This window comes from Miscanthus floridulus, chromosome 6, assembly GCF_019320115.1.
Source record: "Miscanthus floridulus cultivar M001 chromosome 6, ASM1932011v1, whole genome shotgun sequence".
Lineage (NCBI taxonomy): Eukaryota > Viridiplantae > Streptophyta > Magnoliopsida > Poales > Poaceae > Miscanthus > Miscanthus floridulus.
In genome coordinates, this window is record NC_089585.1 from 135,820,052 (window position 1) to 135,837,778 (window position 17,727).

At 43.4% G+C, this 17,727-nt stretch overlaps 1 protein-coding gene across 7 annotated transcripts; it reads left to right on the forward strand.

Annotated features, from left to right (window-relative positions):
- Positions 1–297: 297 nt before the first annotated feature.
- Positions 298–13,681, forward strand: LOC136459766 (protein TIFY 9-like). Of its 7 annotated transcripts, none has more exons than XM_066459602.1 (5): positions 298–407; positions 491–771; positions 922–1,030; positions 5,583–5,640; positions 13,560–13,681. In XM_066459602.1, exons 2-5 carry the CDS (start codon positions 640–642, stop codon positions 13,672–13,674), a joined length of 414 nt encoding a protein of 137 aa, XP_066315699.1. In that variant the 5' UTR covers positions 298–407; positions 491–639; the 3' UTR covers positions 13,675–13,681. The 7 variants fall into 7 exon arrangements, 6 of the variants coding, with proteins under 6 accessions (XP_066315699.1, XP_066315698.1, XP_066315700.1 ...); XR_010760270.1 differs by lacking the exon at positions 13,560–13,681 and adding exons at positions 11,083–11,149; positions 11,525–11,893 and having other exon boundaries at positions 358–771; XM_066459601.1 differs by having other exon boundaries at positions 358–771.
- Positions 13,682–17,727: the final 4,046 nt, after the last annotated feature.

The following is a 17,727-nucleotide window of genomic DNA, read 5'->3' on the forward strand; positions in this document are numbered from 1 at the left end:
CGTCTAAACTGTATAATTAGTTTTATTTTTTATTTATATTTAATGCTTCATGTATGTGTCAAAGATTTGATGTGACGGGGAATCTTGAAAAATTTGGCAAAATGAGATGGAATTAAACTGGCTCCTAGTCTAGCTGAAAAGGATTTCTGTATCTCTATCTCTGTTTGGTATCTAGCTAGAGTATTCATTCATTCATTCACAGCAGGCCTCGACTCCTTCCTCTCTGTGTCGTTGTTTGTGCCTGCCCTCCAACGGGCAGGGGCACCCGACTCCAACTCCTCGTCCTCACCATACACACAGGCAGGCAGGCAGGTCATATCCCCTATCTGATATCTCCATCAGCTCGATCGGCCGGCCGGCTCCTGTATAGCTGCTGCCGATTTGCCTCTCTGTGTGTCATCACGTCGGTCGGGCTCAAATTAAGCATCCTCCTCCTCACCTCATCTGATTATATATTGCTCGTCTCATTTTTTGCGTCTCTCTGCTGTAGTGCTGTGTGTGTGTGTGTGTTTGCCCATGCATATCGATCCATCCCTATACATCTCCAACCACCGTACAGCCTTGGCGTGTACCGCCGGCTAGTCGTCATCGTCGTGCGTGGGATCCGATGCTCGCCGCCGGCCGCTGCTCACGACGAAGATGGCCAGCTCCTCCGGCGACCTCACCAACGGCGGCGGCGCCACCGCCAGCGCCCCGACGACGACGACGACGAAGCCTCTGACCATGTTCTACAACGGCGGCGTCGCCGTGTTCCATCTCCCGCAAGATAAGGTTCGATTCGTCATGGACTACACGTCCATCCTGAATTCCTGATGGCTTTAATTCTGTGCGTGTATCGATCGGGCGATCAGTCTCCCCTCGTTTAATTTTCTCATGCCTTTGGCGGCGTGTCTATGTACATGCATGCGGCCATCACGACAGGCGGAGGTTGTCATGAACATGGCGGCGGGTGAGGACGGCAGAGACGACGACGTCGGCCGCCACCGGCGGCCAAACCACGGCGAGGAGTTGCTCGCCAAGTTGAGACAAGGTATAGTACTAGGCCAATACTCAACTCTGTTTAGATATAACTGTGTACAGTTTTTTTTCGAAACCAAATAAATCTGTCATGCTTAACCATCCTTTATTAGGTTATATATCGTGGAATATATAATCCATCTTTGCTATGCTTGCTATGTTTACATTTATCTGAAAATTGAAACAAAAAGAAACTGTGACAAGGATTGTAAATGGTCTTTATAATAACTGCTATAAACAGCTAAAGTTACATCATTTTTATGTTAAGGAAACAACCAGAAACCATGTGAGGGGGGAAACAATAGCCAAGGTGCACTTCACAAAGCAAAATCAGATGTCTCAAGATTCAAACTCAAAAATCGACAGATTTTGATGTACAGATTAAAATCTATGAACATATTACGTACTCCCGCAGTCCTAAACTAAACTTTCTAAAAAAATTCAGACATATTAAAAACTTTGGCAAAAGACGTGTGTATCCCCCATCTCCTTTCTTTTTCCAAAGGATATATCCTTCTAAATTTGGCAATTATCCTTTGCATGCGTCCATGATTAGGTTCTGCATTAGAAGACAACACTTTCTTTAGAAAGAGAGAATCGCATCTAGTGACCTTCAGTAGCGGACAACACTCTAGCCAGATTGACTTTGTCCTCGCAAGAAGAAAGGACAAACGAGCATGCTTGGGTTGCAAGGTGATACCAGGGGAGTGTGTTGTTTCTCAACATAAGCTTTTGGTGACAGACTTTCGTTTTCAGGCGCGTGCCCGTAGGGATAAACAAGTTAAGGTTGAAAGAACAAAGTGGTGAAAACTGAAAGGAGAGATGCCAGAGGTATTCAGGAAAAGAGTTATCAAAGAGGGCTCTTGGAAGAAAGAAGAGGACATAAACAACATGTGGGAGAAGATAGCAACCAACATTCGAAAGGTGGCCTCAGAGGTGTGTGGAGTAACCAAAGGAAGTGGAGGCGAGGCTAAAGATACTTGGTGGTGGAACAAGGAAGTCCAAAGGGCTATTAAGGAGAAGAAAGAATGCTATAGACACTTGTACCATGACAGGAGTGTGGACAACATAGAGAACTATAAGGTGGCAAAGAAGACTGCAAAGCGAGTTGTAAGTTTGGCAAATGGTAGATGAAAGGGGACCGTGACGTCTAAGATGGAGGGGGTGAATTAGGCAACTTCGAACTCTAACTCTAAACTATGGCCTCCTTTTCTAACCTTAGCAAAACATATACAAAAGATAAACTATCTAGATGTGCAACTATAGTTTTGCTAGTATGTTGCTATCTTTACCGCAAAAGGAGTTATTGCAAACAATGTAAATGCGGAAGCTAAGGAGTAAGTAGAGATTTGCAAACTCCCCGTCGTCGACTCCGGTATTTTTACTGAGGTATCGAGAAGCACGCAAGCTTCCCCCTAGTTCTCGTTGGAGCCCCTCGCAAGGAATCCCTCGTAAGGGCCAAGCTCCCGGTCGGGTAACTCCGTGGATAGCCCTGGGCCTTCCCCATGCGCAAGTGGGTCTTTGGTGTGCCTTCCGGCAAGCCTCTACCGGACCACTCCCCGCCGTCTTCACTATCAAGCTTTCGGCTGAACCATCACGGGCCTTGTTCCCTTTGGTACACGGTGGTGGCCATACCATAAACACGGTTGGTGTGATCTCGCAAGACCACAAGCCCCTCCGATGTACAACAATGGTGCGCGCAAGCACCGAGTGGGAAGAGATATGCAAACCTCACTAAACACTAGGCCTAAACCTAGAGCAAGCGCATAAGCGGTGGTCTAATCAACATAAGCACTTCACAAAAGCACCTACGCTAATCACCTAATGAATCACTAAACACTATGCAAGTGGAGATCACTAAAATGGTGTATCAACACCCTTGGTATGTTCCCTCAGCTCCACTCTACTCAAATGGCCGGTTGGGGGTCTATTTATAAGCCCCACTGAGAAAGTAGCCGTTGGGGAGGAAACCCGCTTTTCTGCTACTGACCGGACGCTGCTGTCGTCCTGACCGGACGCGTCCGGTCACTCACAACGGTCACTTGATCTTCGGCGCGATCAACTGATCGGATGTTGATGGCGTCCGGTCACATGCCACTGGACGCGTCCGGTCGCAACTTCATCGTTCTGGAACCTCTCTGTACTCGATCGGACGCTGTAGTTCCTGCGTCCGGTTATTTTGCTGCTAGCGTTCGGTCAGTGCTGAATGTGTTGCTAGAATGATGAACGGTGCCATCGATGCGTCTGGTCACTTTTAGTCCTCAGCGTCCGGTCGCTGCTGCTAATGCCTGCTGTTGTCGAGCCTCTTGATCGGACGTGTCTGGTCACTATAAGGCCAGTGTTCGGTCACTCTGTGAAGCTCATTTCTTCGCGATCTTACGTTCGGCTTGGTTCATATCTTCTTGCTTGGACTTTGCTTGATATCTTACGTCCTCTCTTGTGCTTCTAGGGTCTTGATTAAGGTGTTGATCATCGGATCATCACGCCTTGCACCCTATTGAACTATAAAATAATCACTTGCAAATTCATTAGTCCAATTTGGTTGTGTTGGTCATCAAACACCAAAATCCAAAGTAAATGGGCCTAGGGTTCATTTTCCTTACAGTAGAACGTACGAGGATCTTTACCAACATTTGAGTACAAAGAAAGAAGAGAACGACATTTAGAGGATGGCTAGGGTTCATGAGAGAAAGACAAGGGACTTCAACCAAGTTAAGTGCATTAAGGATGAAAGGAAGCATCTCTTGGTGAAGGAGGATGAGATCCGACATCGATGGCAAGAGTATTTTGACAAATTGTTCAATGGTGAGAATACAGACACAACCTTTCAGTTGGATGACTCTTTTGATGACACCAATAGGCGCTTTGTGCGGAGAATCCAAGAATCTGAGGTCAGAGAGACGTTGAAAAGGATGAAAGGAGGTAAGACGATGAGGCCGGATGGTATCCCAATCGAGGTGTGAAGATACCTCGGGGACATAGCTACACTATGGCTAACCAAGCTGTTCAACCATATTTTTCGATCAAACAAGATGCCTGACGAGTGGAGGAGAAGTATATTGGTACCGATCTAGAAGAATAAAGGGGATATTCAAAGTTGTAGTAATTACCAGGGGATTAAGTTGATGAGCCATACTATGAAGATATGGGAGAGAGTTATCGAGCATCGCTTGAGAGTAATAACGCGGGTCTCTATGAACCAATTTGGTTTCATACCCGAAAGGTCAACCATGGAAGTTATTTTCTTAATAAGACAAGTTATGGAGCGGTATAGGGAGAAGAAGAAGGACCTACACATGGTTTTTATTGACTTGGAGAAGGATATGATAAAATACCCAGGAATGTTATATGGTGGGCTTTGGACAAACATAAAGTCCCAACGAAGTACGTCGGGCTCATTAACATGTACAGCAATGTTGTGACTAGTGTTCGAACAAGTGATGGAGATACGGATGACTTCCCGATTAGGATAGAACTACATCAAGAGTCAGCTTTAAGCCCTTATCTGTTTGCCTTAATGATGGATAAGGCCACAAGGGACATACAAGGGGATATCCCTTGGTGTATGCTTTTCGCGGACGATGTAGTGCTAGTTGATGAAAGCTGAACATGAGTGAATCAGAAACTAGAGTTATGGCGGGAGACTTTGGAGTCCAAAGGTTTTAGACTTAGTAGAACTAAAACTGAGTATATGGGATGTGACTTCGGCACTACTACTCGGGAGGAGGAAGATATTAGTTTAGAAGGTTAAGTAGTGCCTAGGAATGATACCTTTCGATATTTAGGATCAATGCTACAGAGAGACGGGGATATTGATGAAGATATTAGCCATAGAATCAAAGCACGGTGGATGAAGTGGCGCCAAGCATCTGGTGTACTATGTGACAAAAGGGTACCACAGAAGCTAAAAGGCAAATTTTATAGGACGGCGATTAGACCTGTTATGTTGTATGGTGCAGAATGTTGGCCTACGAAAAGACGACATGTTCAACAGATAAGTGTTGCGGAAATGCGTATGTTACGTTGAATTTGCGGTCATACAAGAAGGGATCGAGTTCGAAACGATGATATACGTGATAGATTAGGGGTAGCACTAATTGAAAAAAAGCTTGTCCAACACTGGTTGAGATGGTTTGGGCATGTCCAACGAAGACCTCCAGGGACACCGGTGCATAGTGGAATTCTAAGCCAAGATAGTAATGTGAAGAGAGATAGAGGAAGACCGAAGTTGACTTGGGTAGAGACAATAAAAGGAGACTTTAAAGGATGTAATATACCTAAAAACTTAGCCTTAGATAGGAGTGCTTGAAAAATAGCTATTTACGTGTCTGAACCTTGATTGTTTCTGCTGGGTTTCAACTCTAGTGTACCTCAACTTGTTTGGGACTTAAAGACGTTGTTGTTGTTGTTGTTATAAAATTATTTATTTTGTGACGGTGGGAGTAGTATAATACACCTTTTTTTTTGCACTATAGTGTAGTGCATGTCACTGTCAGTAGATGCATGCTTTGGGAAATGAAAAGGGCAATGGAATAATGGCCCTTCTTGTTCTGTTGGGCACGCAGGGATGCCCATTGCAAGCAAGAGATCTTTGCAGCGATTCTTCCAGAAGCGCAAGGAGAGGTACGCATGCATGCACCTCATTTCCTGTACGTAGTATATAATATGAGGTTTTCCATCATGAGTTTATTGTTCCTAACAAAATCTAGCTAGATCAAAGTCATCAAACTATATTACCAAACGAGTACTAGCACGTACTAGTTTTTTTTTCCAAGGAGGAACAAACGACAACAAGTTGTTACTAATTATTTGTTATTATGTATGACAACTGTAGTATACTATTTGTTTTGTTGCTTCTAGTAGTGCAATTGTATAAATAAATTAATTAAATTAATAAGAAAATGCAACTCGGAACAATTAATTCTAAAAGTTGATTTATGAGGAATTGAGAGAGTATACTAACAAAGAAAACTACTAGTATTTTTTTCAAGGAAACAAACGACAAGTTATTATCAGTTTGTCATGTGTGTGACAACTGTAGTACATTTTTTGCCCTTTGCTTCTAGTAGTACAGTACCAGTAGAATACTAGATTGCTACATATAGGCGGCGTGAATAAAGATGGCAACGGGGAATGCCTCCTCATCCCTGTCCCCGTGGGGAGATAAATTCTCCATCCCTGTCCCTGTCCCCGTCCCCGCAAAAGCTAATGGGGAAGCTTTCTTCCCCATCCCCGTCCCAGCATGGGGGAAAATCCCCGTCGGGGATCCCTGCCCCGCATTAGTTTATCATCATCACCATTCACATAAGGCGTTGATATGAAATTAGAGTACAACACGAATTACAATCCAGAAATAGCAATCAAGAAAATATAAATAGCCAAATAGCAAGATCTTGAGTTGGGAGTAGGGACGTGGAGGACAAATCCATGGACCACGGCGGTGGTGATAAGTCTTGATCTGAAGCTCCAGTAGCTACCTACTTCAAGAAGCCACTACTATCCTTGGGGAATGGGGAAGCACGCACTGTTGCCCATGGGGAGCACATGGACACAAGTTGCTGCTCTTGTGGAGCACGCGCGGCTGCAGGGCGTAGCTACCCATAGTGTCTGCACGTGGATGCGCCGTCACTACTGGAGTATCACGCGGATGCGCCGTCGCTGGAGGTGCACAGATGGACAACTTGCGGGCTTGCTGGAGCCGTCGTGCAGTAGTGGTGAGTGGTGACGGGCACCTGGAAGCCTGGCGGCGGCGGGAGGGGTGGTTGGGAGCCTAGGACAGGGAACTCGAGGGTGGAGAAGTTAGGGTTATCGGTGTTATATAGTTGGATGATATTGGGCCTTCATGGGCTGGTTGGGCCATCAACAAAGAAAGTGAAGCTTGTGTACTAAACGGGGCGGGGAAGCAGATATCGGGCACAGGGATTGATCCCCCACCCACGTCCTCGCCAGACTCGGCGGGGGGCAATTTTTCTCCGTTTAGATCCCCGTGGGGATGCCCCATCTCCGTCCCCTAAATAGGGGAATTTCCCACGGGGAATAGGGGGATTGGACCCGTTGCCATCTTTAGACGTGAAGCACATTTCGATTGACCAAACGATTGGTTTTCGACGGAACCGGGAGCTGACGAACTGAGCTGCTACGTGACATCCAGCCTTGTTTATCCCATCGGCGCCCCCGTGACCTGGTCGTGACTCGTGAGCCAATGCAACCACAAACTGTCTGTGGATCAATGCATCATGCATGCTTGCTTTTCATCTTGTCGACTTGTCGTCCAACTGCGGCATGGCTCCCTTAGTCAGTGGCGTAGCCAGGATTTATAGCTATGGTGGTCCATTGTCTAAATTTTTTTAACCGCTATAAATTTAACTTGTCAGTACACAAGTATATGAATTACAAAATACAATTAAGGTCATTGCAGAAAATATTCTTTCAACACTTGCAGTAGCCACCGGTAGAAGCAATACCAATTTGATAAGTAAATAGACCCAATGATAAACTTTATCCCTCTTTGTTTCAACAAGTTTTACTGAGAGGTCAACAAGATTGTTTAGGCCTTTGAACATTTCATCTTTCCTCATGTCATCAATAAAAGTTTCAAGTTGTAGATCGAGTCTTAGCAAGTCAGAGCTTGAAAAATTATTAGGGTAAAATTTAGCAAGTCTATGTACCTTGTTTGCATCAAAAGAAGTGAATGAATCTGCTAGATTCAAAGAAGCCATACAAGTAAGCAACTCCATATTTACCTCATCAAACCGACTGTCAAGCTCTTGACTAATTTTATCAATGACTCCAATATATACTTCTCTTCTGAAGTGATCATCATTTGTTTGGTCCTGAGCAAAACGTGCTGATCTTCCATATGACACATAATTATGTTCCATTCCAGGAACTTGAATACCATATTTGTTGCAAAATATTGTAACCCTTTGAAAAAATGAAACCCACCCTTCAGACCTCATTTGCTGCATTTTACTCTTTGCCAAACGAACAAGTGACATTGCATTAAGGATATCTTGGTCTTTTCTTTGCAAACACTCAGACAATTCATTTGTATGTCCAAGAATATCAAGCATCAAATGAGCACTGAAAATGAAATCAAATGACTCAAACACTCCAACCATAGTATGTATTTTTGGCCATTCACCCATTTGTGAAGTATCTCGTCCAAGAGCTATGAGTACATTGCGAATTGTGGGATACATAGCAATCATGTTGACCACAGTTTTATAATGAGAGCCCCACCGAGTGTCACCAGGTCTAGGCAGCCCCATCTCTTGATTTAACCCACTTCCATATTCTAGTCTACCACACTCAAGTGCTTTCATGACATTGGCATATTGGTGATGTCGAAGCATGCCATGACGCTTACAAGAGCTACCAACAATATTTAGCAAGAGGGATACTCGATAAAAAAAAACCACACACAATCATCATTGTCTTTGGCAATAGCAACAAGAACCAATTGGAGTTGATGTGTAAAACAGTGAACATAATAAGCAGATGGTGATTCTTTCATAATCAAGGTTTTCAGCCCTTTAATCTCTCCTTTCATGTTACTAGCCCCATCGTAGCCGTGACCATGGATTTGAGTTATAGTCAAACCATGACTAACTAGTAAAGATTGAATTGCTTCCTTAAGTGATGAAGAAGTAGTATCATCTACATGAACAATTCCAAGAAACCGCTCACATGGCCTTCCTGATTTATCAACATAACGCAAGCAAAGGGCTAGTTGTTCTTTATGAGAGACATCACTAGACTCATCAGCTAAAATTGTATAGTGATCATCCCCAATTTCCTTAATGATTTGATCTCTAGTCTCCATTGCACAACATTGAATAATTTCTTTTTGTATGTCTGGGCTAGTTAATGTGCAATTACCTGGAGCATTCTTCAAAACAAACTTGTCGACCTCTTTATTATTTGCTACAAGCCACTTCAAAAGCTCAATGAAGTTCCCTCTATTGCTAGACTCTTCACTTTCATCATGCCCACGGAATGCTAATCCTTGCTGCAAAAGAAATCTCAAACATCTTGTAGAGACAGCGCTCCTCATTATCCACCTTCACAATTTTATCATCAATTGCTCTATGGGGAGTCATAAATAAGTTATATCTTTCTTGAGCTGCGTTGTGAGCACTTGTTACACCCCCCACATGTAAATCAAGTGCATCATTTCTATTCCAATTTCTCCAACCACCTTCAACAAATGCAGATTTCTTACTTTTCTCCTTTCCAAACAAGTAGCACACAAAGCAAAATATTGCTTCCTTCTTGACACTATATTCAATCCATGGATATTTATAAAACCACATAGGATTGAATTGTCGATCCCTATTTCCAATTTTTCTACTTTCAAATTGATGTGCATAAGGTTGGAATGGACCTTAATAATATATGATCGTCGAACTACATCTTGATCATTGACTGGATAATTTGCAATGGGTTGTCTTTCCCCCGGATCAAGTGGAAGCCGACTGATATCATAAATAGGTTCTTTTTGGGCAACTGGAGGTGGATTTGGAGGCATTGGAGTTGGAGTTACATTTTCTTCAATCACCCTATCTTGATCTGGTCCATCTTCTTGTTCAGACATTGAAGTTGGAGTTACATTTTCTTCAATCACTCTATCTTGATCTTGTCCATCTTCTTGTTCTTCCATTTGCTCTTCTAGAACAGCTGTAGCCACAGAAGGAGATTGAGAACAAACCTTCTTCTTTGATTCATATTTCTGGAAAAGAGAGGCAATATCACCACTCCTCTTCATTTTTAACAAATCTGCATGAGAATTATATGACGTTTCAATTTACCAAACCAATAATCCAATACCGTAAAAAACATATAATTAAAATTAAATCAGTTTTATATACCCATACCCAGTGCACTTTTGCTGTTCCTGGCTTGCCAATTGCAGAAATGTGGATCCTCCGAATCTCCGATCCTGGCTAAAAGAAAAAGAAGCTGAAAGAAAAAGGAGAAACGTGAGTACAGAGTAGGGCTTTGGCTTAGCAAATAGCAATTGAGTCTTCATTTTAGGCTTTTGATGTACGTACCCGATCCTAATGGCTGTTGGGTTGCTGGTTGCTGCTCACAGCTTAGCGTTTGCCGTCGTGGACTCGAGGTCCTCGTGGAGTCGCCGCGCACTGTGCTCGATCCGATCTCGATGGCCGCACCCACGCCGTACGGAGGAGAATACGCGAACCGTCGGTCTCTCACGAGTCGCGATTCCAGAAGGCCGGCCAAGCGACGTACACGATCAATTCTCTAGTACAGACTACATAGATGGGCTTCGGTTGGGCCGAGCGTAGGGTGGTCCGTGGCCCACAGGGACTACCCTGTAGCTCCGCCCCTGCCCTTAGTCCCTTTCAGTTCATCCTCGCATGAGGGCGAGAGTTCGTTGTGTTTGATGTGGACTCTTAACATTTCTTTTTCTTTTTGTTGCAGTTATTGATCGGTTCTGCATGAACTCCATGAATATTCTCTTTATTTATACTCTTTCTAAATAAATCAATTTCTATAGTGGCCTTAGGTCAAACCTTTTTAAGTTTGAACATTATTATAGAAAAAACATCAAGATTTATGAAACCAAATTAGTATAATATACACCATAAAATATATATTTTTCTATAATTTGCTCATTTTGTGTCATAAATATTTGTGCTCTTTTCTATGATTCTGGTCAAACATAAAAATATTTGAATTAAGACAATTATAAGAATTGATTTATTCAGTGACGGAGGGACTATACTCCAACGACTTATCATATTTTTTCTTGTGTGAAAAAAAAATCATGAAAGAACTAACATATATTGAATTTAAAGAGTGACGCCCTCTCTAATAGTGAGCGAGAATGGTAGTTTTGAAGAAAAGGAAAGGTGGGAAATGGTTTTGAGAATCTATTTTGGGCCTGATTTTTTTATTTTTTTTTTCTAAATTTTGTGATAAAATGTCATGTAGAGAGTTTTTTTTTTTTTGTGATGCGCTTATCATTCTCTGAAGAACGTTAGACGAACCAACCAGTTTTAAAGTCTCTAACAGCTACTTGTTCTTTAATTTTTTCTATAGAGATAATGTGCAATAACCAACAAAACGTTGCGGTGGTTTGTCTTCATCAATGTCTGCTGGACTGCTGGTACATTGTGTTCATAGGTCAAGTGTCAGTATATGAAATGTCTAAGCTAACGTGCAATGTATACTCTGATCGGTTGTTTGTGCGAGAGATAATAAGTTACATTTTGCAAAAAAGATAATTTCTTTGTTCTGATCACAATGCAGTTAATGATTTTAAACAATCTCCATTCGTGAAAGAATGCGGTTCTAGTTGTGCCGCTGAAGTTCATTTAGGCCTTATTTGGATGCATGTGTATTTACTTCAACCCACATGTGTTGGAGTGAAATGGAATAGAATTTAGTTTAATTTCACTCCAATCCACTTCAATACATATGGATTGAGATGAATACATGCGCATCCAAACAAGGTCTTAAGCGCGTTGTTTCGTTTCTGCAGGCTGTATGGGCCTTGATCATCAGCGGCTGATGGTAGTGAGCAACCAACTCTGATGAAGACGAGGAAGGGCCCACTTTGTTTCGATACCATTCCACTTAGAAATGTATATGGAGGCCCGCTTGGTTTAGTTACCACTTATAGTAAAAGTACAGTACGTATGGATTGATCTTGTATTAGTACGTACCTGCGTGCATGTTATTTTCCCTCCATCCACAACTTTTGCCGTTTAAGGCCTCATTTGGATGCATATGTATCTACTCCAATCCACATGTGTTGGAGTGGATTGGAATAGAACTTAGTGTAATTTCACTCCAATCCACTTTCACACGTGTACATTGAGATGAATACAAATACGTCCAAACAAGACCTAAAGTGTATCCGCCACAAATGTTAAGATGAATATATATATATATATATATATATATATATATATATATATATATATATATATATATATATATATATATATATATATATATATATATATATATATATAACTACTATCCTGTAGCTGGCTACAGAATAACTTATTTTGTAGCCACTTTGAGTTATGATAATTACTATGTTAATTTACGAGATTATAGTAACTCCTTACTAAGTGGTTTAATATAATGTTATGGTAAATATCCCCATGTGTTATAGTAACCCAACTATCGTAAATATGTATTGACATTATGGTAAATTAGTATATAAAATTATAGTAAATGGAGGTGGCTACAGAATAACTTATTTTGTAGCCGGCTACTGAATAGCCTCTCCCTATATATATAACTACTATCCTGTAGCTGGCTACAGAATAACTTATTCTTTTATATATATATATATATATATATATATATATATATATATATATATATATTCACTATTAGACGCTGCTAGTGGGCTTAAGTTTGTGTTGTGTTCGTCCAAGGACCGTGCGCCTAGGGTTGACTCTTGCAACACATTTTAACTATAAAAAGAGGGCCAGTACTCTCGGATGTCACCCTCATCCATCCCACCTCCCTCCGACAGAATAGCAAAGAGAAAAGAAAGAAAAATCCCCCACCACGCGTCCTCGGCGGACTCCCCCGCTCCTCACCAGGTCGCCTCGCCCTCTCGCCGCCGCTGTTCACCACCGAGCCTCTCGCGCCGCTGCCGGCACCTCCAGCGTGCGTGCCGTCCCACCCAGTCCTGGGCGAGCGCGGGCCACCCTGCGTCACCCCCCTGCCTGCGCGCCGCCCCGTGTGCCGGCGACCGTCGGCTGTCCGCGTTCGCCCAGGCGCTCCCGCACTCGCGTGAGCCCGCCCCAGCAGCGCCTAGCCCGGCCGGCGGTAGCTCCAGCGGCGCCAGTGCGGCGCCCCTAGCCCCCTTCGCCCCGCAACCATCTCCTAGCGCCGCCTAGCGCCGCGATGCGCGACTATGCCCCTAGTCGCGGCGATAGGCTTCGCCCAGCGACTAGGCGCGCGTAGTCGCCGCCTAGCTGAACTTTGATGGCTGCCATACAAAACACTCTTAGTACACCATATCTGCATGCACATCATGCTCCTGGCAACATAATTCTCATAATAACCACATGGACATAGAAATGAAGATGACAAATTTAAGAGACTAATGATAGGTATTAGTTCAGAAGAATCAACATCCAGAAAAAATTCAAAAACTATGCTACCAAAATAGTGAAGGTAAAACCATCAGCGTCCCAGTAGACATGTCTTCTACTCCATTCTTTATGAAACTAGCTTCTTCACTGCTTCAAGAAGAAAGAAATATGAACATAGTTTGTTGTCTCACCCTTAGGTATAGAAGTAACCACATGCTTACACACTGATAACTAACTATATCATTCAAATTCACTGTGAACTTTGATTTTGCAGCAGCTAACTAGTGCACAGCCAACTCCAATAGTTATTCTTTTATTTACTTTTCTGGTCACCGGCGGTAAGACTCTACCGCTTGCAGCAGGCCCACCCTTCTATTGTTATGCTTTTATATATTTAATTAAATTTAATGTTTGATTTTTTTTTTGAAATTTCATTCTTTCTTCAAAACGGAGAAGGGAGATGGAGCAACACTTGGCTGTTTGGAATCCTGGTTCTACCCAACATCTGGCCTGGCTCTGGCCAGCTCGAGCATGGCTGCTGTGGTGCAACCTCGTGTGTTTGTTTCCCTGAACCAAAATAAACCGGGCCGAATAGTAGTGACAATATAATTTTAGTCAGGTACTAATCCATTCTCTCTTGTGGTGACTGAACTCACTGAACTGTACTTCTATCACTTCTAGATTCAGTCTCCCATTTATCACCTAGTGTCCCACTAGCTTAGTGAATCTCGCTGCTCGAGCTTATTGAAAAGATTTAGAACCTTTCTGGAGACCAATCTGAAACCAAAACAATAGTTTAGAGAAGCAAATTTCAGTGACGTGTCAATGAGATACATAATTCCAGTGATGTGTCAGTTCGTTTGTATCCATGGACAGTGAGATACATATTTTTTCAGTGATGTTATTTTAGGTTGAGTGCATCACTGTTAACTCTGCTGAATTTGGAAAGGCAGTACAGCAGAATCACAACTGAAAGTGTGTGGAGCAGCTGCAGCTAAATAAACACAAAAAGCTATGCCAATCTCGATATCACTATAATCTGAAACTCCAGTCCAGATGTAGTGTTTGACATGTGGAGATCCCTCCTGAAACTGAAACTTAGAGAAGGATCTTGATACACAACAAAATAACTTGCAACTAACTCAGACGCTCTGTTCTAGAGCAAGAAATTGTTTCAATACTAAAAGGTAAAGGTGAATTCTGCAAGCTTTAAACTTTCTAATTAAACTCCTACAGAAAATATCAGATCACTCTATCCAAATTAAACTTTCTAATAAAAATCCAATCCAAGAATGAGCTTGTTGAGAAGTCACTTGTTATACTTCACCCAAAAACATTGCAGCAGGGAAGACGAGCGGAGTCTCTGTGCTACAGCTACCAAGCCAAAGGCGGCGGGCGGCTCCTACCTTCACCCAGAGACTACCTGTTTTTATCCGGCGCTCCTGCCTTCCCGCTTCAGCGCCGCCTCCTCTCCTGCTTGCGGCTCCAGGTGCCGCCGATGGGGAAGGGAAAGGGGACGCGGCCTGCAATCGAATTGATGAATCGTATCAAGAAGCAGAAAGAGAAGGGGAAGGAGAAAGAGATGACGCGAAGGAGAAGATGGGGGAGCGCAGCTAGCTACTACTAGTACGTACGTTACAGTTCCAACTTCAAACCTGGAACTGAAGGATTGACTGCATGCAGGCGTGCCCGCACATGGAGTGGCTCGTCGTCAAGGCCTGCGCCCTCGCCCGCGCGGTGGTGGCGGTCGTTTACGTATATGACACTGGGCCCATATTCATAGGTACGGATGAATTTATTTATCATCTATCTAAGTATTATCAATCCTTTGAGTGTTATTTTTGCAATTTTTTCCACGGTGGTGGTGTTCAGTCCCACTAGCTGCGTCTCCCGGCGGTCAGCGGCATTTGGAGCGGCTCCGTGCGCTGCCCACGACGGTGGTGACGCCGCCAACCGCACGTGCCCGCACGGTGTATGGCCTCGTTGACGTGGTGTGTATGACTGGAGGACGTAGGGGTGGCGGGAGGGTGCGGCCGTTGCCGGCGTGTCCGCGTGTGGGCACGTGTTCCCCGCGGAGCGCACAGACATGGCGCTGCCGTGGGAGATGAGAGAGAGAGAGTAGGGTCTATTTTTATGAGAAAAATAAAAGCAGAGGGACTAAATGAAAAAAATGCATGCCATGATAGCATGCCATGTCAGCAAAAAGTGTGCACATGTTTGACATGAGTTTGCGGTGCATCACCTAGATCTAGAAATACATTTTCAAAGTTCATAGATCTATGTGGCACACGTTTACAAGTTCGAGGACTCATAGTGCATTTAACTCTTTTTTTTTCTTTCGAATACGCACGAGTGTGCATATCATTGTATTAGGAGATGAAGGCTCTGTTCGGCTTACCCTATATTCGGCTTCTTTTTTTTCAAACGGAACAGTATTTTTCTCTCACAACGATTCAGCCGAAACAGTGTTTTCAGTCAGTTTCAGCCAAGTTTCAGACCAGCGAATGGGGCACAAGAATTTATAATACAAGAGTGCCGTTGCCTTGCCGGCCGTTAGTTTTCTCTCCGCGCTACATTTTTAAAACCAACGATCCTAGGTTCATCATGGCTGTGGACAACCTGAAGAATGCCGGCCTAAGTTCACGCCACCGAGGCCAGTGGCCGGCGGGACGCTCGACCGGCTCTTGTCGTAACAGCCGGGAACATCACGTCGAATGCTTCGTGTTAGGATCGACGATGTGTATGTACCTTTCTGTGTAACCCGTATATCCGGATAGGCTCCTCGCCCTTTCAGTAGATGCACCGCAGCCGGTGCCGCGGTGTAGAAGACGTTCAGCTCCGGCGAGATGAAGTCCAGTGACGCCGGCGGTGTCCTGCAGAGGGAGACGGCGGTGGTTGGGGCACATCCCGTCGCTGGCAGCATCTCTTTAGATCGGTATTAGGGTTTCTCTTTGGGTGGGTGTGGCGGCTCCGGTCAACCTCGTAGTCCGAGCCCTCACCCCCACCTTCCTTTTATGTGTGCTGTGTGACAGGGGCCCTCTAACCGAATTAGGGTTGGGCTCCCCCGATCAGGGAGCAGAGATAGGGCCCAATAGGCCGTTGGGCCTATTGGTGGAGATCAACTAACATTCTCCCCCTTGATCTCATTCCATCTTTCACTTTCATATCATTTGCTTTTGTTCATTCCATTACAGATTAGCTCATAGAGCATGTCTCATCGTCACGGTCCATTGCCGATAGACTTAACAGCTACAACTCACTACTCTGTTCTGAAATAGATACTTATCTTTAGGCCTTCTTTTGTCCAGGAATATTTTAGGCTTTCTCTTAAACCCAAGCTAGCTACATGTTCTCTGAACACCACGTCCTCTGAACATGTTGGGTGGTAAGCCTTTTGTAAGCGGATCCGCGAGCATCCTTTCTGTTCTCATATGCTCAAGACTTATGACTTGATCCTGGACTTATCTTTCACAACATAATACTCTATGTCAATGTGTTTGGCAGCACCACTTGACTTATGTTGTGAGCATACTGTACTGCCAGATTATAATCGCAGTATTACTTTAAGTGGTCCATAGATGTCGTCAACCACCTTCAAACCGGGTATGAACTTCGTTAGTTGGTTCACCTGCCCGTTGCCTCATAACATGCTACAAACCGTCATACATTGTGGACGGTATAGTGACAGTTTGCTTTGAGCTTTTCCATGAAATAGCTCCCTTTTGCGAGATGATAGAAAATCCACGTCTGGATATACATTCACTCTCGCATAATCAGAATCTGAATATCATACCATGTGGAGTGAATCAGATCTTCTATATGTCATCATGAGGCCTTTCGTTCCTTGCAAATAATGCAAGATTTTCTTTATCAATTTTAATGTTCTATTCCAGAGTTCCTCTGGAATCTGCCAAGTAAAACCCGGTAACAAATGCCAAGTTAGGGCGTGTTCATACTTGAGCATGTTGCAAGCTTCCGACAACTAAAGCATATGGAACCACTTTCACTTTATCGATTGAGCTCATATTGGTTCCTGGGACATTTAAAATCTCCATATCTGTCGCCCTTGACTATAGGAGCAGGTGATGGACTATATTTGTGCATACTGAATTTCTTTAAGATCTTTTCCACGTATGCCTTTTGTGACAGTCCTTATACCCTTTTCCTTCTATCTTGGTGAATCTCGATCCCTAGAACGAACGAGGCTTCATCAAGATCTTTCATATCAAGTTTTGAGGATAAAACTTCTTTGTCTCCTATAGTAGACTGACATCACTACTAGCAAGTAAGATATCATCCACATACAGGACAAGGAAGATAAACTTCCCATTCTTAAACTTTGCATAGACACAATTGTCCTCTACATTCTCTTTTAAAACCCAAAATTCTTTATTGACTGATCAAACTTCAAGTACCACTGTCTTGAAGCTTGCTTTAATCCATAAATGGATTTCTTTAGGCGGCATCTCATTCGTTCTTTTCCTTCCATGACAAAACCTTTCGGTTGTGCCATGTAAACATTTTTCTCTAAGTCGCTGTTGAGAAATGCCGTCTTTACATCCACATGATGTAATTCTTAATCGTAATGTGCCACTAATGCCATTATGATTCTGAAGAAAACTTT